Source organism: Pan paniscus, chromosome 1 (genome assembly GCF_029289425.2).
Source record: "Pan paniscus chromosome 1, NHGRI_mPanPan1-v2.0_pri, whole genome shotgun sequence".
Classification (NCBI taxonomy): domain Eukaryota; kingdom Metazoa; phylum Chordata; class Mammalia; order Primates; family Hominidae; genus Pan; species Pan paniscus.
In genome coordinates, this window is record NC_073249.2 from 39,548,962 (window position 1) to 39,575,761 (window position 26,800).

The 26,800-nt window shown below is 41.1% G+C and overlaps 1 protein-coding gene across 1 annotated transcript; it reads right to left on the reverse strand.

The window, feature by feature from the left end:
* On the reverse strand, window positions 1-25,561 carry UTP25 (UTP25 small subunit processome component). The gene is made up of 12 exons (XM_003814214.6): window positions 24,325-25,561; window positions 22,339-22,378; window positions 21,445-21,685; window positions 19,133-19,306; window positions 17,329-17,417; window positions 15,276-15,686; window positions 13,356-13,575; window positions 11,428-11,630; window positions 10,038-10,220; window positions 9,790-9,902; window positions 8,772-9,017; window positions 1-1,263 (listed from the first exon to the last, which is right to left on the reverse strand). The coding sequence occupies exons 1-12, from the start codon at window positions 24,429-24,431 to the stop codon at window positions 1,020-1,022; spliced, it is 2,271 nt and encodes a 756-aa protein (XP_003814262.3). The 5' UTR covers window positions 24,432-25,561; the 3' UTR covers window positions 1-1,019.
* Window positions 25,562-26,800: the final 1,239 nt, after the last annotated feature.

The window sequence follows — 26,800 nt, forward strand, 5'->3', positions numbered from 1 at the left end:
TGAGTTGAATATCTCTTTATCTGAAATGCTTGGGACCAGATGTGTTTCGAATTTTTTTGGATTTTGAAATATTCACATTATCCTTATTGGTGGGGCATTCCTAATCACAAACAATACCCTTAATTGTTTACAGGAAATATATACTAAAGTATTTAAAGGTGATAGGCCTATTGGGTTGGCAACTCACTCTCAAATGGTTCAGGTTCTGTACATGTAATTTTTCTGTTTGAGAATGTTTCAAAATAAAAATGTTTTTAAAAGTGTAATTTCCTTTTTATTTGCATCTGTTTATGACTGAAAAAATGACTAGTTATGAAGACACTACTGTTGAAGATGGATATTTTAACATGGAGTTTCAACAAAATTACTTCTTGAGACAGAGCTGATGTGTTTTTTAAATAACATGATTTTAAGCATATATTTGAACAAAACTAAAACATTTAGTAGTATGAATATAAAAAAAGATCAGTAAATCAATATACTCTTCTAGGCTGAATTAAGGTAGACTATTTAAGGTTTCAAAAAAGTTTGGCTGGGGCAAAATAAGTTTTACAAAACCCATGCCATCCAAAATTAAGATGACATGTAGCAGCAAGAAGTATTCCAATGTCTCATAACCAGTTCTCGCAAGCAATGTGTATTCCTTACTTTAAGAAAGTGTCAAACAAATAGAAAAATCTGGAAGAATTTACTAAGTGTAATAAATTAGAGGTAAATCATAATAAAAGAATTTATGTCTCACAAAAATATTCACAAGTGGGAGTTTTCTTCTACCAACTTCTCAGAGTCCTTCTAGCCCCCTCTTCACTTCTGAAAGATGGGATTTACCAAAATCTGGTTTACATTTAACTTTTCAGGGACACATGACCTGAAAAGAAAGATGTCAGATAATACTGACATTGCCTCATGCACTTTCTTTGTATCAATCCTTCTTCTGTAAGTAATCAGAATTGGGTCCAAATGGCATAGAATCAAACATTATGTATCATGCCAAATACCACTTCCTGCCCAACAAAATTTCATTTTTCTCCAGTAATGAAGAGGTGGACATTCTTGTTGGACTGTAGCATCTGTGCCGCCCGCTCCACACCAACCACGGCAGCTAACCTCTGGGCATCATATTTGGAGTAGAGAACAGTGCAGGTCCACGTGGCCTCTTCTCCTCTGTTGGTGGCTCTCAGCATATTACAGATTTCACTGTAAAAGTGTGGATATGTCGGCAGTTCATAGAAAATCAGGTTCCTGATGCCTTTTATTGTATACCTGTTAGAATTGGAAAGAGAGAGCTATGTCAACTTGAGAAACAAGTTCTGGAAAAACTACCTAGGAGTTGTACAGAGGCATAGTTCATGCTTGTTACTTCCTGCTAATGGAGAAAAACAGTGGCACAAGTAACAGAACAAAAGTTATTCTAACTTGAGGTGGCAACATATTTGAATTCTTTTTATGACAACATATTCGAATTCCTAATATTTGGCTTAAGAAAATGATAAATACACATTTCTTGATCCTACACTGGGTAGGCTGAGGTATCATGGGAAAGAATAGACCAGGATTTAAAAATCTGTCACCGAAAACTTAAAAAGCAGGCACTTAAAATGGAACATTAGCCTTATTATAATCAGGCAAAAAAGAATGGAGACAAGGTCAGACCCAGTACATAAAATAAGTTGTACAGATTGTAAATACACTCCCATTACTCTTTTCTTGCCACTCTGGAGACATGTTAACTCCATGGCAGATGTCCCAAGTTCATCCATTTACAAAACCCTGCCCAAGGACCCACTAGGCATCATGAGAAAGCAATTAGTTTCAACAGCGTATGCATTTCCATTTCTTTCCCAGCTGCACAGTGCTGCCCTGTGGTGGGGGGTGGTGTACACCAGAGGGACTGACTTGCAGTATGGTTCAGTCAGGCTGACGTCAACCGTTCCCCTGTGGGATTCCATAACAAAAGATTTTATATGTTGACAAGCTTCTGATTTTTCCTGTTAAGTTTCTCTCATACACTGAAGACGTTAGACTCCCTTGGGGATTTTATTTCTTTCACAGAAGATAAGTTTTCCTTGTCTTTTTTCCTCACAGCTCATCCTGATCTCTCTGGAGACCTTCCTTTCCCAAACCATGACTGTGATCTATTATGTGGTTCACCTTTCAACATCCTTTCCATAAAGAAGGAATTCTAATGGCTAATGAACTTGAATAAACTGTTCTACCTCACTAGTTCTCAAAACAAAAACAACACTGAGTTCTACTTCTGCTTAGAATGTATAAAACTCGAGAATATTGCTCCTATACTAATAAGAAAAAGTCAGTTAATCTATTATACAAAAATGTTCCTTTTCTTGAGCCCAAAGAGCTACCATCATGAAGCAATCAGGTAACCTGAATTAGGTGGTGAGCTGGTGTATGTTTAATAATTGGTCCTCAGTGGGAGAAAGGGAGGGTGCTAATTTGAAGGATTTGTCAGTTTCAAGCTACCAATGTCATGCTGCTGACCCAGAGATGTGCAGCCAGGTCTCATGAGCCAGTGTGAGCCAGCTTCAGCTCACCATGGACTGAGTTCCAAAGAGTAGCCCTTCTGAGGAAAAACGGGACACAGGAACTACTGCACCTTAGGCAGAGCACAGGAAAAGATGGCCTCTGCCAAAAAAGTGGGTAGTAAGAAAATAGATACACTTCTAACACATTCTTAAAGGGCAAGAATAGGCTTGCCTGACTTCAGGACCCCAGGGATCCCTGGATGCTCCTTTAGTTCACATCCACTCATGAGCTTGTTCCAGAGGCCTGCACTGGGAGCCCTGGAGAAAGCAGAAGACCCGAGGGAGACCCCACTGGTGGTAGGGACATGAAAGCCCACCTACTTCCCAGGTACCAGTAGGTACCCCCTACTTCCCATTATCGTGAAACCCATGGCAAAAACCTGAAGCAGACGGGGGAGAGGAAAGGAGCCACCCTGTCCCCCACCCCTAATCGCAGGCAGGCAAAGGCAAACCACTTTGAGGGGGAGGGTGAGTAGAAGCAAAAGTTGTCTGCCCTTAAGGGAAGGGCAGTAAACCCCCACCCTTCCATTTGTCCCCCACACAAGACTTGCACCCAGTAAAAAGCATTCTGCCCCAGAGGAAGGGGTAAGAAACCTGTTCAGCCCAAGTTCCTGCACTGATACAAGCAGAGTTCGATTAGGGAAGAAGCTGTATACACTTCACCACAAAGATCCCTCACAGATAAAAGGTGGAGTCTGGCTGCCACGGAGGTGGCGGGGCAGGAACCCTGAGAAAGCCTCACCCCCAAAGCTTGGAATAAAAAGGGCCTGCCAAAAATTGAGCTGGACCAGGAGAACCCCCTCCCCCCGACTTCATGCCTTGCAAGGAGAAACAAGCAAGAGGCCTCCTGTGAGGAGGGGTCCGAGTGTGGAGTGAGACCCTCCTTTGGCACACGTGTCAAGGCCTCAGTGACAGCTGAGCGATCAGGACACTGAGAAAAACCCTCCAGCACCCGAGACCCTACACCAAGCCCACTGTCTGCTGGAGGAATTTGAAGTCTGTGGTGTTGGGAAGGTATCTATAGTAACAATCAAATCCTGACTAGATTGATCGCACCCACACCAGTGGCCTACGGAAGGGGTGCGGCCGGACGTAAGTATTATTTACCTCAGCCTCTACATTCCATTGAAAGTTACAGAAGACACAAAAAAGCAAGAAAAAGACATCCAAACAATGAGGTATCATTTTGACTATCACATCAGTAGCAATAATTCAGTCTATGGAGCTTTGGAGAAATAGGTGAATGGAGCATAAATTACTTTGTCTATGAATTCAGGAGAAGATATGGAAAAGATGCAAAGGAGCAAATAAGTGGCAACGCATGACACATTTTTAACTGTGTACAGCCTCTGTGCTAACAAATTTTCCTTTCAAAATCTATCCCAAGAAAATAGGTATTTCATCAAAACATATGCATATGGATGTTTTGCGTATTATTATATACAACAGCAGAAAACAGAAAAAAAAACCCTATATGCCCACTAAAAGGAAGCTAGCTTAATTAACCAATGTAATACTATGTAGCCATTAAAAACAATGTGATGTTTACCTCACACGTTACTTATTAATTACATACGCACACCAAGTGATTTTAGTGATTTGGCATCACCAAGAATGAGACAAAGTGACATTACGTGCCTTCTGATGAGATGAGGTAGAAAGTACGTAATATTCCCTAAGTAGAATTCTTATCAAAATATATTTATTCTAAATCAGTCATCCCCAAACTGCTGCACATTGAAATCATCTAGCTGGTTGTTTTTTAATTTTTTTTTATTAATACTTAGGTTTGGTCCCCATCCCAGACACTGCGATTTAATTGGTACTGGGATGTGACCTGGGCATTTGGATTTTTAAAAGCTTCTATTCTAACGTATGGCAAAGTTTGAGAACCACTGATCTAAATAATAAGGGAACAATTAGATAAATCCAGACTGTGAGACATACTGCAGGAAACCAGATTGGACTCTTCAAAAAGATGTCGATGTCATGAAAAAGTAAAAAAGCAAGAGAGTTATTCTGGATGAGGGTTTCTCAGTGTTAACACTGCTGACATTTTGAGACAGATAATTCTTTGTGGTTGGGGGCTGTCCTATGAACGAAGGTGTTTCACAGCATCACTGGTCTCAACCCACTAGAACCACCAGAATAATCCTCCAGTTGTGATAACCAAAAATGTCTCCAGATATTGCCAAATGTCCCTGAGGGAGCAAAATTGTTCCCCAATTGAGAACTAAACTAGATTAAAGAAACAAAAGCAGTAAGTTAACCAAATGCTATATATGATCCTTACTGAATCCTTTTTGGCCGGAGGGGAAAGAGCTATAATGGTCATTTTGGTGACAACTAGCAAAATCTGAATATAGACTAGATATCAGATGATATTATTGTAGTAACATCAGGTAGCATGATAATGGTGCTATGGTTAGATAAAAGAATGTTTTTGTTTTTAGGAGCTACATGCTAAAATATTTAGGGGTGAAGTGTCAATGAAGACTCACGCTACTTTACTTTCAAATGGTTCAGGAAGAAAAAATAAGAGATGTGAGTGGGGATAGAGAGAAGATGGGTATGTGCAAATGTGATAAAATGAGAACAGCTGGTGGAATTTGGGGTAAAAGCATTTATAAATAAACAGATGTTTATTAGTCTCTTAACAATTTTCTTTCACAATGAAATCTTTTCAAATAAAAACCTGGGGGAAGAGAGGATGTGGTAGAGCTATATATAGTAACTTAAAAATATACACAAAAATCCACAATATACAAATATACAGGCCAAAATGTTAATGTCTTTGAAGTTTTTTAAATGAGCACATAAAACATCTAAGACAAAGGAAAAAAAAATCCCTAAAACAAAAAAAGATCCTAATTTTAGTATTGCTTTTTAAAAAAACACCTGTGTGTGTGCACGCGTGCATGTGCACACATTTTTCATATAAAAAAGATGGAAAAAAATTACCAAAAAGGGTATTTATATCAGGGCAGTGAGATTTTTAACCTAAAATTTCCAATTTCTCTACAATAACTGTGTAATACCCTCACAATCAGGAAAAACAAAACAATAAAACTGTTAAGTGTTATATTAAACACACACACATGAAAATCTGTCTCAGTCCCAATGCAACCACAATAGAGACTGAGTATCTCCTGGCAACAGAGAACATGGCCAGGGCTTCTTCCAAGGGGCAGTTAGTGGCAAGTCTCCATAGCTTGAGCACCCCTTACCCTGCCTTCCTCCTCCCTTATATATGCTTTGTTTTCAGTGACTCCTACAAACACAGCCTAATCACCCTGACAGGACCTTCCACATGTCTATTTCACCAGCCACTGTTAAAGACAAATGAGGCAACCACAATGAACTTGAAAGGCTGGCTCCTTCCTACCGTCCATAAAGACCAAGTCTACTACTTCTAGAACTGGGATTCTCCTGTAGGGGAAGGGAGTAATCAGAAACTCCCAGCAGCCTTTCCAAACTCCACAAATCCCACCTCCAGTTTCTGACTTGCCTCCTGGTTGAGATCCTCCCTGCTGTGGAAACCCACTGATAACGCACTGGAAAAGAGCTGTGACCCATCGTTGGGAGGGCAATCATGACCAAATGTTCATCCAATTCTAAGATTCTGCTAGTTTAATCTTCCCCAAATAAAACAAATCTTCAGGTTAAAAAATTTTTGCTAACTCAAAAATGAATTCTAATCTTCCTAACGTTGCCAGCTGTCATAGAGAATATAAAAACAGAGTCAGATACTACAATATAAAATACATGTACATTTTCTGGCCGGGCACGGTGGCTCATGCCTATAACCCCAACACTTCTTGGGAGGCTGAAGTGGGCAGATCACATGAGGCCAGGAGTTCAAGACCAGCCTGGCCAACATGGCAAAACCTCGTCTACTAAAAATACAAAAATCAGCCAGGCGTGGTGATGCAATTCTGTAATCCCAGCTACTCAGGAGGCTGAGTCACGAGAATTGCTTGAACCCAAGAGGCAGACGCTGCAGCAAGCCGAGATCACACCACTGCACTCCAGCCTGAGCAACAGAGTGAGACTGTCTTAAAAAAAAAAAAAAAAGAAAAAAAAAAGTACTTATTCTAAGGTCAAATTAAAAAAAAAAAAATCACAAAGGCACTGCACACCAAAACATCCATCATCACCTTGGTGATCTCTCGAGCAAAAAATTCTATAGTTGGAAACCTTGAGATAATTAGCTGTTGCAGAACTCTAAAGCACATTATTTTCATTCATCTTCTGCAAAAGAAACACCAATTAACCTGGCCCAGGGCATAAAGCAAATGGCATATGCTGAGATTTGTCCTTATCGTGACTTTGAGGGCAACATGGCTTGGTAAATAGACAGTGTAATACAGGGGACTGTCCTGCTTACAAAGGGCTCCATGCCCTGTCCTTGAAAAGCTGCTGAGATATTAAAGAGCAGTCCTTATCCCAGCTTAATTCACAGTTGCCATAGACAATCACACTGGGAAGTTTTCCAATCCATCCACTTCAATTAAAGGGCTTGCTTTCATTTGTCAAGATGATAGAAAGCTAAGAGCTTTTAAGACCTGATGAGTGCAACTTCCCCAAATACTTTCCAACATGAATGGAAACGACAACTTACTGGAACAGAGCAAATAATGAGGGCAACAAGCAGGCATTCATTAACACTCTTTGGCCAAGCAGCCTTCTCTGGGTAGCCAAGAATGGAGCCTGGGAAACACAAGTTTAATCAATCCTCAACTCTCTAAGAGGTCATGCCATGCCAGCTTTGCTATGCCTAGGCAAGCTGCTGGGACTCCTCCCTCCCCATCCTGGTAACAAGGACGTTATCTGGGGAGCACCATCCTAATCGTTTTAGCATAAACTAAAAGGTAATGCAATGCCAAAGTGCATCATCTAATGTGCTCCAAAGCTTGGGAGATTTCTGGCATATCTGTTTAGGATTCTCTGAGAAAATGCACCCATTGTGAGTTAATAAAACAGTAAAGTCAGAACTTAAATCCATTGGACATTATTGTGAAATCAGGATGAGGTAACAGAATATAATTTACATAACTCTACAGGCAAGGGTTAAAAAAAGCCTTTTCCATACTATGCAACCATGAAAATTGAAAATAAAAATCTAAAAAATAAAAAAGCTTTTTCTATTTATCAACAGAGAGAGACTTAGCAAAACAATAAAATACATGAGCTCTAGGGCCAGAAGGGCCGCCACTATCCCAAACAGTAATAGAAGGCTCAGTATTACTAACCCTCTATCTAGAGTTGGTTTTTTTTTTTTTTTTTTTTTGAGACGGAGTTTCGCTCTTGTTGCCCAAGCTGGAGTGCAATGGCACGATCTCAGCTAACTGCAACCTCTGCCTCCTGGGTTCAAGCTATTCTCCTGCCTCAGCCTCCCGAGTAGCTGGGATTACAGGCACACACCACCACGCTCAACTAATTTTTTATATTTTTAGTAGAAACGGGGTTTCACCATGTTAGCCGGGATGGTCTTGAACTCCTGACCACAGGTGATTCGCCTGCCTCGGCCTCCCAAAGTGCTGGGATTACAGGTGTGAGCCACTGCACCTGGCCTGAGTTTTTAAAAAAATAACATGAAAACCAATCAACTTATTTTGTCAAAGTCACCTGGTAGGAAATCTAAGCAAACGCTGAAACCCTTCAACATTCAACTTGAAGCCCTTACCCTTTTACCTCCTGCAAATGTCAAGGAGCCCACGGTCCTAGTTCTCCTTGGTAGGGAGTATCTGTGCATACCGCAGGAACACCGCAACTGTCTGGAAACTGACACTGTACTCAGCCTCCATCTCCCCAGAAAGCACAGTTCTCAATGCTTTTGTCTGTGCACTGAGGGCAAACAGAGGGAAAAAGTCTAGACAGGGACAACTCAAGTGAATACAGGGAAGGTCCCTCCCCTTCCTTGTATTCATTTGAGTTGTCCCGTAATGTCCTTCTTGCAGTGTATAACCACAGCTACATGCCAGGTCTATAGACAGGGTATGCTTTGGTTTCTACATCCTTCTTCAGCAATGCCCATTTTGGGAGAAAACCAACTAACCAACCAAGAAGAGTCTGTCCAAACCAAAAACTCTCTGGCTACTTTGTAAGAGTGCGAGAGTGAGGGATGATCTCATAACGCCACGAAGCCTGCCATGCATTCAGAGCAGGCCATGATTTGTCCTGCACTTCCCCTTCAGAGAGGAGGCTTGAAACCTGGCACCACTTTACCTTTTGTAGAAATGGAAGCGCTCTGTGAAAAGTAGAAACTGTTTCTCTCCTTGAAGGAAGAAGTGTCTGGCCCTGGAGACACCAGACTTCTGCGTGTACTCGCAGATGTGGGTAAAATTCAGTTCCTCCTTCTTGAAGTAATTTCGAAGACGCACGAAGTCAAAGTAGGAGGGGATATAGATGAGCGTGTGAGACATGACTGCATCACGATACTGTGGCAAAATCTTGTTCACAAAAAAGTTAAACCTGATTTGGAATGGCAAAGGGCAAAATTAATGTCTAGAGCTAAGCTTATGGTGTCTCTTAACTGTGTGACCCTGAGCAAATTACAATCTCCTGTTAAAAGATTACCTCCCCAGAGGCCAATATGATTTACCTCCTCTCAAAGAGATTATGTAAGGATAAAACTTGATAAGCACACTAAAAAAAATAAGTGTCAACACTATTCATTGTAAAAAACAGATGTAATACCATTATATCCCAGAGAATTACTCTAGGAAGTACACACCACACTATTCAGTCAGTCAGTCAGTCAGTCAGTCAGTCAGTCAGTCCGTCCGTCCGTCAGTCAACAAATAATCACTGAACATCTACCATATACTAAGCCCGACTAAGCTTCTTTGGGGTCCCCTAACTAAACACAATGAAGAAAAAGGGGGAAATTATCTATACAATTAGAAAAATAGTTCTTTCCCTGAGGGGCTTACAATTAACTTGCTGACATGAGACACTTTGTAGCATAAAGCTGTATAATTTTAAAATGCCACAGTCAAGAGTGAAAGAGTCCTGATTTATAGTAATAACCCTGCTACTAACTAGTTATGAGACCTAGGCCAAAGTCACTATTTCTCTCTGTGCTTCAGTTTCCTCCTCTAACAAATGACATAATTAAGTTCAATTATCTCATCTGATTTGGTAGTTATCAATAAAAGCAAAATGGAATCCAATTCTAGGTTTGTATGCCCAAGTCAAATCTCTCTATGTGGTCCCCAGGGGCCTGCTGGGAGGAGTGGGTTACCTGGCATCAATCACTGAAGCTAGGTTTTCAGCTTCCATCCTCTGGAAGACATGTGGGAGCTGCACCAGGACATGACTGATACAGCCTGTCATTGGGACATTCCTCACGGCCACCTGCCAGTAGTCAACGAGAGCGTTAGGTGGACAGCCATCCCCTTCTTGACCAGAAGCTATCGCCTCCTTCTACCTCAGGACCCAAACAATAAACAGTGCTCATGAAGATACTGAGGAAACAAGACGAGAACCCACCTGGCCTTGCATGTTGACACAGTACTTGTTGAACACTGAGTTGATCTGGGCATCCTGAAGGGCCCCAAATAGCAGTGTCTGGCGATAGTACTTGGACCAATTATTGAGGCTCCACATCCGCACTCGAGAAAAGTCTACCCCATGTGAGTCCAGGGGTAGTAGGTTCATGTGATTCATCAAATGCTTTGAGTGGAAATAATATTACCATTAGTGTTGACTGAGCATTTACATGTTGGACATTGCTAAACATTTTCCGAGTCTATCAACTTATGTACTATCATCTCCTAAATTATAACAAGAAAACTGAGGCTCACATGGGTGAGTGACTTGCCCATGGTCAGCCAAACATCCCCAGTGAGGAGATAAGCTAAAACTGGCCCTCCTGGAATTTTAACAAATGATCAAAATGGTACCTACAGGAATGTTCCTTTAAAATGAACTTCTGAAATGCCACACTGGTCTCTCTATGGGTCCCTAAGTCCCAGACTTGGACAAGAAGGGAAATGCCATGGAAAACAGAGCTGCTGTCCCTCAGTGACCTGGTTCTCAAAACATTAGGAATAGTCGCAGTGTCATCCTGTCTTTTCCTCAAATCTAAGAATATAACTCGACTATGCCAAATGCCTTTTCCATTTTAATTATATTTTTACCTTGTAATAGATATTGAAGGGTAATGAGTACAATAAATTTATTTCCTACTTTAGAAGTAAGTTCTACCCTTCATTTGTCCCAAACTTCCTGCAAGCTTCAAGACATGGGGTTGTAGAAGGGGTGAGTTCCCATATGCCTTAGAAAAATAAACCTATAGTTCCTAAATAAGGATTGTTCCAAAGCAGTTTTTCAGTCCTAAAACTGATAACACTGCAGAGTGTGTGGAGAAGGAGAAAAAAATTACAGTACAAATTACATCGGGTAATAAAGACATCCTATATTTCTCTACAAAACAAGATCCCACCTTAAAAAATCTTGAGCAGGGTATTCCCATCTTCACCAAAGACCAAACAAAACGGCATAAGCAAAAACCACATGTGGGATTATGTTAGGTAAAGATGTTCCTGGTGAGGACCCATCCATCCATCAACCTATCCCATCCACCCATCCACCCACCCTAAAGTTAGTAGAAAGAAATTTTAAGGGAAAGAAATCTTTTCTGGAGATTTGAAAATGACTGACAGGAATTTTAATCTCTAGACAGTTTAATTATGGACAATCTCTGGGTAGAAAAGGGGACAAAAGACTTTTTCAAATTAGAAAATGTGGAGTGTGTGTCCTTGCTTCCAAACAAGAGTTCTAATCTGGACTTAAATAATTCTTTAGGACTTAAACCACTGGGTGTCTTATCCCTCTAAATATGAATACTGTCCCACTGAATGTGAATGGCCAGCATTACCAGGACATGCTCCCAGTTCTGCATCAGGTAAATGTCAGCTTGATCAATGATGAGAAGCTCGATAGAAGACAGAAAGTCAAAATCTCTCTTCTTCTCTCCTTCTCCACCAATGATGGTCCTCAAGCCCAGGGGGGAAGCAATGAGGATATCCGAGGAGTAAAACGGGGCATAGAGTCGGATGCTTCTCTGAAGTATTGCCACTCCTACACAAAACAGCCAAGTACACACCAATTCATTAGTCACTACCAAGCCATTACCTTCCACCCTCTCAAAGCAGTCCACCACTTCTATTGCTTCCACATCTCTTATGTTCCTCTTAGCATGTAACTGTGCTCAACTGCTTTAATTATTAAAACATAAGAACAAGAGAAATCTCTCCCTTGCATCTATAGTCCCTTCTAGCTTCTACCTTCTCTTCCTTTCCGTCACTATCAAACTGCTCCAGAGAATTCTCTCTACTTTCAAATCTCTCCTTCACTTCTCACTCCACTGCAATCCGGCCTCTGATTCTCAGGACTCCAGAGAAATGACTCTTGCTAAGGTCCCCACAGTCCTCAGTCACCAACAGGATGAACACTTTTGAGAGCTTCTTATGAGGAAAGTACAAATGGCACAGAATGTACTAACAGCTGCGTTGCAATGCTCTTTTCCTTGCTAATAGTTTCCATGACTTCAACGCTCACTTTTGCTTCTATCACTGACCTGGCCCTTGTCTGTCCTTCCAGATCCAAATAACTCTTCTGCAAACTGGTGGATTCACTTGTCAGCTCTGCTCTCGTGCTGCATAAAGCTTTGGGTTAACTGACTCACTGATCATGGCTTTAATGTCACCTTCACACAAATGTGTATTTCCAGCCCATATCTTTTTCCTGAGCTCCAGAACAATATACCAACTGCTTCCTGGACAGCTATATATGTTCCAAACAAAACACGAGCTCTCGTCTCCTTATGCCTTACATTCCACCATACCGAAGCCTATGTGAATCATAGGTCATTCCAAGCTTAGTCACCCTGATGCCTCTGCAACAGGCAGTTTCCTGTCTGAAATGTTTTCCTCCACTCAGCCACCTCCCTTTGAAACTGGCTGAATCCTACACAGGTTTCCACCTAGTACAGATGACACCTCCACCATGACATCTTCCCTAACCACCCTGCCCCCATTTTGGGTAAGGGGGTTTGCTTTAAATGCTCCGAGAACAACCGTTGCACACATATCCTGCACTGCCTGCTCCCTGTCGTAGGCTGGATTTCCTTAGCAATGGGAACTATAACTTTTATTTCTATATTTATTTGTATATTCCCAGCTTCTTAACAGTGCCTGGCACACTGTAGATACTCAATAAGTATTTGTGAATGAGCATATGTGACTAATGAACATTTCCCCAAGAACTTTACTCTATAAAGGTATAACCAACCAAAGTCAATGGGAGCTGAATGAGAGACAAGCAAAAATGTGAAAATTTGGGTGGAAGTCATGTGTGGAGATTATTCAGGGTAGGCATCTATGTAGCACACAGGAGAAACTCCACCTTTATGTAGAGACAGTCATTTTATTCAGCCTCCCCAGAATGACCCCATCAGCCCCATCACTTCCAACATCCTAGAGCACCCCTTGTAGCATCTATCTGCTACCAGCTATGGGTGTGCTTTCACACTTCTGTTATAAGCTTGCTATAAATTTCTGTTATAAATGTACATGTGCCTTTCATATATGGCCTCAGAGATCCTCCCGACTCCACTGGCCTAATGTCCACCCCATTAGCCAAGGCAAGACTCTCCCATGGCAAACAACATGTCTCAAAGGCACACTGGTTCTGTTAAAGAGGCGCAGTGAGTGATCCACTGGGAAAATATCTAATTCCAGCTTCTGGTCTCCAGCTATGTAGACTTTCACACTTTAGGTCTCAAAGTTGATAAGGAAGAATTACCAATCCTGAAGTGGTCATCAATATTGCCCACAAATACGGCTTCATAATCCTCAGGCCTCTTCAAGTTGGGTGGTCTCTCCTCGGGATCTGATCCATATTCTCCCTGAAACCTCTTTTTGTTGCTCACAATGATTTTCTTCTTGCTGTCACCCTCGAGGAGGCTGATGAAGAGCTGCACCACCCGCAAAGCAGCTTCCCGGAATGGCACCACTATCAGTACCTGTGCAGACAGCAACAGCAGCCTTAGTGGGGTAAGAGGAAGGAACAGGATCTTGAGGTGAAACTGCTGAGGAAGTGGAGCTAAAAAGCTCCACGTAGAGCAGTGGCCCCCAGCCAAGAAACATACCTATGTTACCCCCTTTGCGCAGGGCCTGGCTCAACACCAGAAACTGAGCACCTTTCATAACCCCAGCACCATGACCTGTGGACTTTAGACCCATCAGTCCACGTGAGACATTTCTCAAGCAGAATTTGGAAATACTTTTTACAATAAGCCAATGCCTCTAACAGATACGTCTACCAGTAAAAACTCAAGGACATAAACACGTGAGCTCTTTGAGGGAAAGATTTCTGTGTCTCCCACAGAATTAGTGCAATATTTTTATCCTACTAAAGACACAGTGAATAAATACATGTCGAATAAATAAATGGAACAAGTAGAGAAGAAATAAAGCGGGTAAGAAAAAGGATTAACACATCATTACATTTTTAGTGCATTCTCTAGTACAGTCTTTCAGAAATGACAATAAAGCATTTCTAAAAAAAATGACCACAATTAATGGGAAAAACAGGACTCAGCTTTCTAAGCATATTCAAAAATATTTAAAGTTACTGTTGAGAATAAAAACTGAAGATGCTTAAAAAATGGTTAATTTCTAATTTCCTATTATAAACAATGGACATAACCCCAGTTAAATCATGTAATTCACCAAATTATAATATGTTTCATAGATAATCTGCCTCTTATTCTTCTATGTAATTCTAAATGGAAACAACCTTATAACCCTGATGTTCAAGCCCCAAGGAGTGCAGTGGACTCAGCTTGGTACAGTTACAGAGATGGTGGACCAAGGTTTAACAGGACTTGGTTATTGTTCCAGCGGTGACAGTAAGCGTCAGGGCTTTGGTTTCCGCCGCTATTACACAAGGGAGTTTGACTAAGAAATCTCTAAAGGCCACATTAGTATCAAATTTCTAGAATCCTATTAAACTCAATGAGAAAATTCTAAAAAGATGAGGCTTCTTCAATACGGAGAGATGCAGTTCAGGGCAGGGGGACAAGTCCTGGTTCTATAACATCATGAATAATGTAGGCAAAATTGAAAGCCATTTCCTGTTAAGGCCTCAAATCCACTAGAGCTTAGACTTATGAATATAAACGCATCACTTTAAGCAGCAATAACTTTACAGTGGCAAATGTAAATTTTTGCTTTCGAAGGCTGACGTATGTATGTGGCTTAGTGAAGAGAATCTATGGTTCTTGTCTCATCTCTGCTGCTCTTTCTCTGGTTCTCTTTAGCAAGGCCCTCTATGAATTTCTACGAATTTGGGGCTGTCCACAGCTGTAATATGGAGGGATTGGATAAAAGGCTCATTAAGGTCCCATCCAGCTTTGACAACCACAAAGAAGAGATTTATAATGGAGTTTTATTTATATACTCTGGGTTTATCTTTAAGGAAAGTGTCATGAAGTGCCTCCTCCTCGCAAGTTTCCAGCTACATCCACTGTCAGAAACAGCCCACTAAGCTGCTGCAGTGCTGCTCTGACACTACCTGGCCTACTTAATATGCTCACATTTGGGCTCATTCATTATGCCAGTCAATTATTAAAACACCCAAGTTCCTGCTAAGTGTCAGGCATCTCTATGGCAGTGCCTTGCAGCCGCCTCCTCGAGAGCAAAGCTTTCCTGCTGGACTCACCTTGGGCCTTGTTAACCCTTGGTCTCTGAAGTCATCATCATCACCCACTCCAAACTTCTGGCTTCGGCGTCTGCTATTGTTGCCAAGCACCTGGGCATTGGCTTTGAGGATGTGATTTATCACATGCAGGCAATACACATGGCGGATCTCTTCCCCGTTCTTCAGAGCAGTCCTTTCCGGGTAGAACAGGTCCCGGTAAGAATTCATAATTAAGAAGAGTTCTTTCTGGAGGGGGGTGAATGGGCTGCTTGATTTTTGGGGACCAGACAGGAACTGGCTGTTGGTCTTAGTCCAGGTGGATTCCAGAGGCTTCTGGAGATGAAGTGACTTTAAGTCAATATCCTTTGGGGGTTTAAATGTTTCCAACTTCTGAAACTTAGAGGAAAAGAAAAGCTGGCCCAGAATAGGCCACTAGGGGAGAAACAGATCAAGAGCCAAATTAGAAATGAATAACAGTAAATTACATTCACTTAGTACTATATTTAGCGAATTTTTTCATGATTTATAGATCATCTCATTTAATCCTCACAACAGCCCTGCAAGGTAGTTACCATGATACTCATGTTATAGTTTAGGAAGCACTGAGGTTCATACAGAGGTTGTATGACACAAAGTTTACACAGAAGAAAATGGAGCTGAGGGCTAGACCCCAAGGTTTCTGATTTCAAATCTGAGCTCTTCACCCTATCAGTTGTCCCACACTGTTCTGTGGAATATATTCTGGGAAGAGTCAACATTCATTCTAGAAACAAAGGGGTTCCATGGTCAAATACCCTTGATAAACATCACAAAACTTAATTCCTCTGAGGGAGATTGACAATGTACATTCGATACTAAAGGTGTTGACAAGTTCTATGACAAGAAATCTGTCCATTTTGTTTAAATCCTAAGGAATACTATTTTCTATTTTGTGGGATACAAGTTTAAGAATTTTTGCATTATAGCTAAATTGCTGATCTAAAAATAGGACAACCTCAGCAATAAAAAGAAATAAATTACTGATAGCTGAAATAACTTGGATGAATCTCCAGGGAATTATGCTGAGTGAAAAAAAAAAAAAACAATCTCAAAAGGTTACATGCTGTATGAGTCATTTAACATTTTTAAAATGACAAAATTATAGAAATGGAGACCAGATTAGTGGTTACCAGGGGTTAGAAATAGGGGTGGGGCAGGGTGCAGAGGGAGGTAGATATGGTTATAAAAGGGCAACAAGGATCCGTATTTTGCTGGAAATGTTCTGCATCTTGATGGCAGGAGTAGATACAGGAACCTATGCATGATAAAATTGTATATAAATATAGGCACAGGCATATGCAGTTGAACAGGAGTAAAACCAGATCTGAGTAAGACTGGTAGATTATATCAATGTCAGTTTCCTGGCTGTGACATTATACTACAGTTCTACAAGATTTCACCACTGAGGAAAACTGGGCAAAGGGTACAAGATGTCTTTGTATGATTTCTTACAACTGCATGTATATCTATAATTATTCCCCCAATAAAAATTTCAATTAAAAAAAGGATGACCAACTCTCATGAATGGCATCAGTGGTAAGAACAAAGAAGCAAAAACTGCCCAATATCTGGATAATTTATTTGTGGACCTACCTCAGATATTTCAAACAAATGAACAACAGTAGTACCTACTGTTTTAATGAACACTGTTTTACTGAACACTATGTATTAGTAAACTATTCTATTTTGAGATAGGTATTATTATCCCCCTCTAGCAGACTAGAATAGTGAATAGCAAAAAAGCAGATGAACTTGCCTTGGGTCAAAATGTGATAGCTCCTTGAAGATGTTAGTCTCCAAATCCACTCTTACCCATCATTATATTATCTGGCACCCACACTCCAGCTTCCTGGTGCGTTTTCTAGCTACACCTGTGCCCCACTAGGCTCTTCTAGCCTTCCTTATGCCCTGCTTCCCTATCAAGCCATCTACTGCAGATGTATATCATACATTCTGGGAGGCCACTAAAACCCAAGACCACTGTTTTATTTAGAGCTTTCTCTATTTGTGACCGGGATGACCAAGCAACACTTACTTTAAGCTCGTGGGTAGTTTTGGGATTTGTGGCAACAGCCTGAATTGCTTTTTCTTTCAGTTCTTTGTTCACATGTTGAAGAAATGGATCTAATTCAGAAATAAAAATGTCAGCACACTATGCAACTACAGAGGGGTTTTCTGGTCTTCCCCTGTGAAAGACATGTTGATCTTCATTGTGTTAACTCATCCTTTTCTCCATTGACTTTCCCCACCCTCTGGCCAAGTCCAGAGCTTAAAAACTTCTGAAAGGTTCATTTTCCTAAAACATTTCTCTAATTATATTACTTCCCAGCTTGAAAACTTTTGAAGAAACTTCTCAGCCTGGAATTCAGAGCACTTTAGGATATACCTCCAACCTGCATCTCCGTTATCATTTCTGGACTATATGGCCCTCAAATTCTTCTGCCTCTGTGCTTTTCCTTCCTTCAACTAAAAATTCCAGCCTCTCCTTCACTTCATTTTTGCATATCCAAATGTTATCAATTTAATGTTACCCACTGAATTACAATAAATACTTCCCAGGCTTACTGTGTTAGGCACAACGTTGGCTCACCTTGTTCCCTAGAGTCATCACTTTCTCAAGTCTCCTACTCTGCCCAACCCACCCATTCCAACACATATACATACATACATGCCTTATCTAGCAGACTGCAAGGTCTCTAAGAACAGGTTCCATGTCTGATTGATCTTGCACTGGGACACACAGATATGACCAATACTCCACTGAATTGAACAAATGATCCACATGATAGCATCTGCACTCCAAATAATCTTTAGTATCCTGAGCTAGCCACCCAACCTTCTCTCCCAGTCCCACTCATAAGAAACAGAACAAAGTTAAATGACCCATCCAAGCATCCAAACAGTAAAATTTCAAATGAAATGCATCTTGTATTAAATATCTAAGAGTGAACAACAGGACATAAGAATTCTAGATGCTAATATATCTGTATGAGCAAAACAACCACAGAAATTATGGGACAGTCAAGCTTCCTAATGTTTCCTCCAAAGTTTCTAAGTTTTAATGGTTCAGAATGGAGTTTGTACTAAAATCTACAAATTCTACCTGTCACTTCTTCTCCTGCAAAATAACCAACAGAACTAAATGAGTCAAATGAGGATTAAAATTTCTGTTTCATTAAAGGTAAAGCTGGGTTGAAGAATGGCAATGAGATCAATGAAGGCAATCAGGATACAGAACGAGACCAACCTGACTTGCCCACCCAGACACTGGCTGAGAAACTGGACTTGAGACAGCAGGAACCCATCAAAGCCCGCCATAGGCACGTCTTGACCACGTGACTGCCATTTGGTCACGGGAGTGGTCAAGAGTCTGTGGGAGGCAGGAGACACAGGGTAGGGCTTTTTGGCTTTTGAGGGTCTCCCTGGTAATAAAGACCACTCCGATTAGCCACCCCTGGGTCTTGCAAATCTGAAAAATTACTGCTCCAAAAAGGAACAGCAAGTGAGGGGTAGAGGAAGTATTTTTTCCTCTTTTTCTTTCTCTTTCCCTACTTGGGGAGAAAATCAGAAATCTTCCCCTGACTCCAATAATGAAAATGTGAGGCCTGGGAAGCTGGCCTTCCCTACCATCATTCTTGTTTGTTCTCCTAAATGTCCCCTCCAACCCCTAAACACTGAGAAACACAAAATACCTTTTAGAATTATTTTTCCCAGCTCTAGATCTAGCCACTAAACTGTTTTTATTGCTGTTTGTTCCAATAATAGATTCAATGTGTATTAGTACACAAATTCCATACTAAGCACCTGGTGAATTCAAATAACACACACTGTGCTATGACCTTGAGAGGCTTTCAAAGAAGAGTTGTCTCCACTTTCCTCTTCCAGAAAATTGGTTTCCAGGCTGAACAGTGACTCGTGTTTTGCATCTGTGAACTCTTCGGGGGATGTTTGTGATGTGCCCGGTGGCTCTTCCCCATCTTCTTTTCCCTCAGGGTCAGCAGATAAAGCTACATCTGCAGTTTTGAGAAACATTTTATAAAATTATTTACTCACAAATTATACTTCTGTTGACAAAATGTATTTCCTTAGGCTATACCAACAATAACGTTCATTGATACTATTTATATTTAGGTAAATTCAGGTAGAAAACATAGATTTCAAAATTAAGCCTAATCATCAACACATGATGCGTGATGGTGGGTTTATGTCTCAATTTGGCTGGGACACAGTGCCCAGATATCTGGCCAAACATTATTTTGGATGTTTCTGCGAGGATATTTTTGGATGAGTGTTTATTTATTTATTTATATATTGAGAGAGGGTCTGGCTCTGTCACCCAGGCTGCAGTGCAGTGGTGTCATCTTGGCTCACTGCAACCTCCACCTCTTGGGCTCAAGTGATTTTTCCACCTCAGGCTCCCGAGTAGCTGAAACTACAGGCATGCACCACCATGCCCAACTAATTTTTGTATTTTTCTGTAGAGATGGGGTTTCGCCATGTTGGCCAGGCTGGTCTCAAACTCCTAAGCTCAATCGATCTGCCTGCCTCAGCCTCCCAAAGTGTTGGGATTACAGGCGTGAGCCAGATCTCTTTCTCATATACACATATATCCTACCGGTTCTGTTTCTCTGGAGATTTCGAATTAATATACCCACTTCTAGTTCTAGGAACTTATTCTAAAATAGTAACCAGACATAGTACACTAAGATGTACATGAGAGGATGTTCAAAGCAGCACTGATTATAAGAAATAACTGGGGGAAAAAGGGCCTATCAATGGGGTACAATCATATTTTTACAATGGAATACTATGTAATTAAGAAGCTAATGTGAATCCACAGTCATAGATGTAGGAAGTTACGGAAATGTATAAGGCCATTATACAGATACACATAAATATATATACATACTCATATATAATCATAAAAATGTAGTCTGAAAGGTTATATACAATGCTAAAGGTGTTTATCTCTGGGTAGCAGGGATAGAGGGTAACTATATTACCCTCTTAAATGTTTACAGTAAATATATATTATTTTTATAATGATAAAAAAATTTTCATTTTTAAAAATCCAAAAAAGCAAAGAAAAATAGAAACAAACAAAACAAACTCCTAAGTGTAAGTCAATGAATTTTTATCTCAGTAAAACTGATCAGTTAAAATACCTGGAATGATATATAATACCAGAAGATATAAAAAAAATAAGGCTATAAGAAAAATAGGCATTAAAATAATAAGTAAAAAGTCACCCAGCTATATTCAGACAATGGAATGCTATTCCAGCAACTAAAAAGTAGTAAGCGACTAATACATGCACAACACAAATAAATTAGAAAAACATGAGAAGCAAAAATAGCTAGACACAAAAGGAGTCATACTGTATGATTCAATTTATATGAATTTCTAGAACAGGCAAAACTAATCTACAGTGACAGAAGGTGGGTCAGTGGCTGCCTGATGCCAAGGGTGGGGAACTGATTGCAAAAGGATAAGAAAAATTTTTGGAGGTAATGGAAATGTTCTGTATCTTGATTTGGATGTATACCTTTGTCAAAACCTGTCAGACTGTATATTTAAATTGGATACATTTTACTGTATGTAAATGATACCTCAATGAAGGTGATTTTGAAGTTAAAGAAAAAAGTCACCTTCAAGTCTGAGTGACACAGAGTCCCTGAAGCCTTCCCTAATTTACACTGGCAGTGTTCAACCACTCTGCCTCTCTTCAACACCTTACATCTAGCTGTTCCATGCAATCGCAAATCTACTGTTTGAAATTTTTTATATATATTTATGTCTATCTTCCATCAAACTCGGTCTCCCTAAGAGAAGAACAGTAACCTCTTCAATAAATTCAGACAGTCACAAAGACAGAACTGTGTTCTCCTTCCTCTGTATTAGGAGGTCTTTCACTAGTACTGATGAAGTCCCTGAAATTACAAGCAAAAATGTTATTTCTGCCTAGCTGTGCTAAGAAGGTTCTGTGTTTCCATCAGATTCTCAAAGATATAATCAAACCCAACAAGGGTAAATCCCTATTTTGGATTCATGTCCTTTCATCCAACTCACACAGTATATAAGGTACCATGCTCATGAGATGAACTGTCTATAGTTCTGGCAAAGATAATGAGCCTATAGTAAAGACACTTACTCTCTGGACTTTCAGTAGACTCTGCAGCCATCTCTTCTTCCACACTGACATCGCTACCACCATCTTCATCGTTCATTTCTGCATCATCTACAATACTGTCTTCTTCCTCTTCCTCCTCCTCATCTTCCTCTTCTTCCTCAGAAACATTCTTTAATGTAGCAAGTAGTCTGTGGTAGCCAGAAACTTGTTCTGGTTCACTTTCTGAGTCGCTTTCAGAATCTGAAGAATCTGAACTCTCTGACTAAAAGGAAAAGGAGAATTTTAAGAACAAAAACTATATTGTTCTCATTGTTACCCTAAAACTATCATCAAGCCAACATCTATTCAACGAAGCCCAAATTCAAATTTACTTAAAATTGCTAATCTAGCTATGATTCTAGAAGCTCTTCATATTCTCCAAACTGCTACTGCCCCACTTTTAAAACATAAAACCTCAGGTTATGAGATTTAATTTATGTCCCAGGCATTAGGCCACAGGTTTAATAGAACAACAGGATAATTACAAAACAACAAAAGAAAACAGGTTTCTTTTTTTTTTTTTAGTTTGTTGTAATATGATAGGCCCTTTGTTCATTTTGCACTGTATTTGTGACTCCTTTATGCTAACCAAAAAAGATATTCCCTCTTAGGATTCACTAAGAGCCCTCTGATAAGCCTCTGTAACAGGGCCTAATAGGCTAGTCTCCTGGGACAATTTCAAACTGTGGCTTCTGTATTAGATATCACAATGGCATTTTTATAGACATCTGCATTTAAAATTAAGTGATACTGCCAAAATAATAGCTTGCATCTGAAATCAAAAGGAATAGAAATGTAATCAAGCTTTATTATTAGATATAATCTTAGTGGGAACAACCCAAAACCAACTATTAAAAAGAAGGTAGAAAGCATTACCAGTTGACAAATCTGTGGTTTTGCTTCCTTTCTGGAAACCCTAAAAAGAAACAGGCAATGTTACATTCTAACTACTAGTATGTAGAAATTAGGAAAAGGTCAAATGAGATGTTAAATGAAAAAGGCAGAATATAACATTATAAATACATTTTAGATATAGTCATGCAAAAATTACACATGCACTTGGGCAGGGCTGGCAAGAATATGGTTAATAACTGACAAATGAAAAGTTTAAGGAGGTCACATGACAAACCCTAGAGTCACACAAGGCTCTCATCCAAAAGAAGGATACAACTTGGCTAAATAAAAGATTTCAGGGTTCATGTTTTTCTAGCAAATTTCTTAATTAGAATGTCCCTCTAAGCTGGGAGCGGTGGCTCATATCTGGAATCCCAGCACTTTAGGAGGCCAAGGTGGGAGAATCACTTGAGCCCAGGAGTTTGAGACCAACCTGGGTAACATACGGAGACCCTGTCTCTACAAAAAAATAAGAAAAATTAGCCCGGAGTTGTGTTGTGCACCTGTAGTCTCGGCTACTGGGAAGGCTGAGGCAGGAGGACCGCTTGAGCCCAGGAGGTGGTGGCTGCAGTGAGCCAGGACTGCAGCACTGGATTCCAGCCTGGGCAACGAAGTGAGACCCTGTCTCAAAAAAAAAAAAAAAGAAAAGAAAAGAAAAGAAAAAAAGAATGTCCCTAACTGATGACAAAGCAGCCCAAAGTAGTGGGATGAGCATTGAGATCATAACTGCACCTAGACATTTCTAGAGAAACCACAACTACTAATACACTTAGTTCCTTATCGTAATTGCAAAGATCAATGATGTCCCAACAAATTCTTTAAAAACACACACAACATATGATGTGACTATAACTAACAATTTATTGTATATTTTCAAATGGCTAGAAGAGCGGATTTTCAATGTTCCCAACGCAAAGAATTGATGTTTGAGATGATGAATATGCTAATTACCCGGATTTGATCATTACACATTGGGTACATGTATTGTTATCAAAATATCACACTGTATCCCACAAATATGTACAATCATTTTATGTAAGTTAAAAATAATTATAAAAACAGGCCAAGCGCGGTGGTTCACGCCTGTAATTCCAGCACTTTGGGAGGCCAAGGCGGGCAGATCACCTGAGGTCAGTAGTTCGAGACCACCCTAGCTAACATGGTGAAACCCCGTCTCAACTAAAAATACAAAAAATTGATCGAGTGTGGTGGCGGGCGCCTGTAATCCCAGCTACACGGGAAGCTGAGGCAGGAGAATCGCTTAAGCCCGGGAGACGGAGGTTGCAGTGAGCTGAGATCGCGCCACTGCACTCCAGCCTGGGCGACAAAGCGAGACTCTGTCTTAAAAAAAAAAATTTATATATATACATATATATATGTCTCTACAAAAAATTCCTAGATCTCTGACCACACAAAAATCCGCCCCCATAGCCGGGCGCGGTGGCTCACGCCTGTAATCCCAGCACTTTGGGAGGCCGAGGTGGGTGGATCACCTGAGGTCAGGAGTTCAAGACCAGCCTGGCCAACATGGTGAAACCCTATCTCTACTAAAAATACAAAAAATCAGCCGGGCGTGGTGGCGGGCGCCTGTAATCCCAGCTACACGGGAGGCTGAGGCAGGAGAATCGCTTGAACCCGGGTGGAGACAGAGGTTGCAGTGAGCCAAGATCGCGCCATTGCACTCCAGCCTGGGCGACAGAGCGAAACACCGTCTTAAAAAAAAAAAAAAAAAAAAAATCCTCCCCCACACAACGGGCGTGCCTCTTAGCATGAAATTACAGGCTCAACAAAAAGGCCCGTGAAGCACTCCATCTCCTGGCGGGATGGCGCCAGAATCTCCCCGGCCGAGCACAGCGGGAGCCAGGGAATAGTGGGAAAAGGCCGGAGCAGCACTATCCGGGAGACCAGAGGACCAAACTCGAGGATACATCTCTGGCGACTAGGGAGCCCTGCCACGCCCCTTCAGACCTGTCATAGAAGGGATGCTCCTCGCCGAAATCTCGAAGATGTTTCTTCTGCTTTTTAGTTAGGGTGTTGAGTAGCTGGCTCTGGCTCCGGCTCCCGCGTTTGCCCATAGCGAAAACGTCAAGTTTGCCCACTTGCAAGAGTCGCGGTTTTCCACCAGGAAGTTGTCCAGTCAACACAAGCACGTGGGCTGGCTGACTGCGCTTTACGGCGAAAGCAAGGTGCCATAAAGCACATCCGCTTTACGTCGCGCTCGTACGACAGGCTTAGAACATCCGGTTCCCGATTCTGCCCCCTACCGCAGCTCTTTGAAAGCGCGGGAGTTCGTTCACTAGTGTTCTCAGAGCCCTAGAACGTGGGCAGCTGGGCTTCCCGGGTTGGGTGAGTCGGGGCATGAGCTTTGTGCTTGTGTTTTGGTTATGGAAATCAGTCTGCGTAAATGTGTAGTAGCGGAGATAGTCGAATGCAGTGACTTTACAGTATACTGCAATAAAAATATCAACCAACATTTAAGGGTGCCTGAACATCTCACTTCATCACCACAACAGTGTACAGATAGGTCTTGTTAATAAGCCTGGTGTTGCAGATAAGGAAACTGATGCTTAGAAAAGATAACACGCTAGCGGCCGGGCGCGGTGGCTCACGCCTGTAATCTCAACACTTTGGGAGGCCGAGATGGGCGGATCACCTGAGGTCAGGAGTTCGAGACCAGCATGGCCAAACATGGTGAAACCCCGTCTCTACTAAAAGTACAAAAATTAGCCGGGCGTGGTAGCGGGCGCCTGTAATCCCAGCTACTCAGGAGGCGAGGCAGCAGAATCGCTTGAACCCGGGAGGTGGAGGTTGCAATGAGCCGAGATCACTCCACTGCACTCCAGCCTACTCCAGCCTGGGCGACAAAAGCTAGACTCCATCTCGAAAAAAAAAAAAAAAAGAAAGAAAAGAAAAGAAAAGATAACACGCTAGCAAGAGAAGAGAGAAAAACCTTAACTGATGCAACCACATGCTTTTACCCATTAGGGTCTGCCGCCTGTGTGTGTTATATCAATCATGGGGCCCACAAGTCTGAGATTCCCACCCTCACCCTACTCTCGCATTTTCTGAAAGTATTGGAAGAGTCCCTGCAAACAAATCTGTTCCAGCATTCCTCATTTAACAACAGCAGAAACACATCTAGAGAGGTAAAGTGACTTTAGTGAAATCACCCCAGTCAATGCTAGAAAAGGCTGTGAAACCCAATCCAGTGTCTCATAACTGAACTCGGACAAAAGGGGATGGAAAAGCTTTTGAAGGTAAAGGAACCATCTTACATTTTGATCATGCTAGTAGTTACACCTTGTATACAATAAGAAAAGTTAAACTGTACAGTTAAAGTGGGTGAATTGTAATGTATTTAAATAACACCTAAATAAACAGGAAAAAGCAAAAATATAAAAGTAGACTCAGTATTCTAGGGATTTGCAAAGTGTGCAGGGCTGCTTGAGACCACAGGATAAAGATGGTGAGACCCTTTTCCTAATAGTAACTTATGCTACCATGTTCTATAGAAACAGAGTGCTTAAATCATAAGCCGCAGAATTCACTTGAATATTTACGGTAAAACAGGAGCGTCCAAAATGAGAGAAATGAGAAGCAAAATAATAGCTCTGCTATTGGAGTGCTACTGTGGGAAATTTGGATTTTCCCTGATACTGTGTCACACCATAGAAGTTGTAATAAAACCATTAGAATGCGATTCTTGTCAGTTTTAGTGACAATCTACTATTCTTAATTAGATTCGGAGAGGCTGGGGTGGGGATGGGAGGACAGGGCCGGAGAATATGAGGAACACATGCAAACAGAGCGGGTGGTGCCCAGCAGCTGGGCCAGCCAAGGAACCCATAAATAGCCATTTGTCTTCTATGTAATTTCAAGATAAAAGGTACAGTCACTTAGGTCAACAAAAGCCTGTTTGCAAGATGTCATCATATATTTTAAGGTGCTGACCACAGTATAACTTGGCTATAGCAATAAAGAGCCATCCTTTTTCCCCCTCCCAACATATCCCAAGTGCCCCAGTTTCCCTCCCCAGAGGCAGCCACTTTCTTGGTGTTCTTCCAGAGATCTTCTATGAAAGCTATATTCTCAAGCACTTGAGGTGACTCTTACTCTCCGGGTTTCCACACCCTTGTGGTCTTGTGTACAGGTCTAGACGGTTCTCAGGTTCAGGTAAAAATTTACCCTAGCCCCACCCAAGCAGTCTCATCATTGGCTCACTGGGTCATGGAAAAAGAAGCCCTTTTTGTCCTAAAAATATTTATATTATCCTTTGACAACATAAAAAGGGATCCTTTGTGAAAATTTAACCTAAGAGCCAAGAATGTAAGCATTTCTCCCCGCCCCGCCCCCCCCGTGAAAGTTCTCTTAGTAAAACCTGCACAACAATGATGTATATGCCAACAAATGAAGGCCTTAGGAAAACTGTAATGAAGACAAAATT

Excerpts from the sequence above, each read along its gene's own strand:
- UTP25 (XM_003814214.6), bottom strand. The coding sequence starts at position 24,431 with ATGGGCAAACGCGGGAGCCGGAGCCAGAGCCAGCTACTCAACACCCTA. Across the intron at positions 11,631-13,355 it reads TGATGACCACTTCAGGATTG|GAGTGGCAATACTTCAGAGA; the intron begins GTAATTCTTCCT and ends TGTTTTGTGTAG. Across the intron at positions 1,264-8,771 it reads CGCTTCCATTTCTACAAAAG|GTATACAATAAAAGGCATCA; the intron begins GTAAAGTGGTGC and ends CAATTCTAACAG.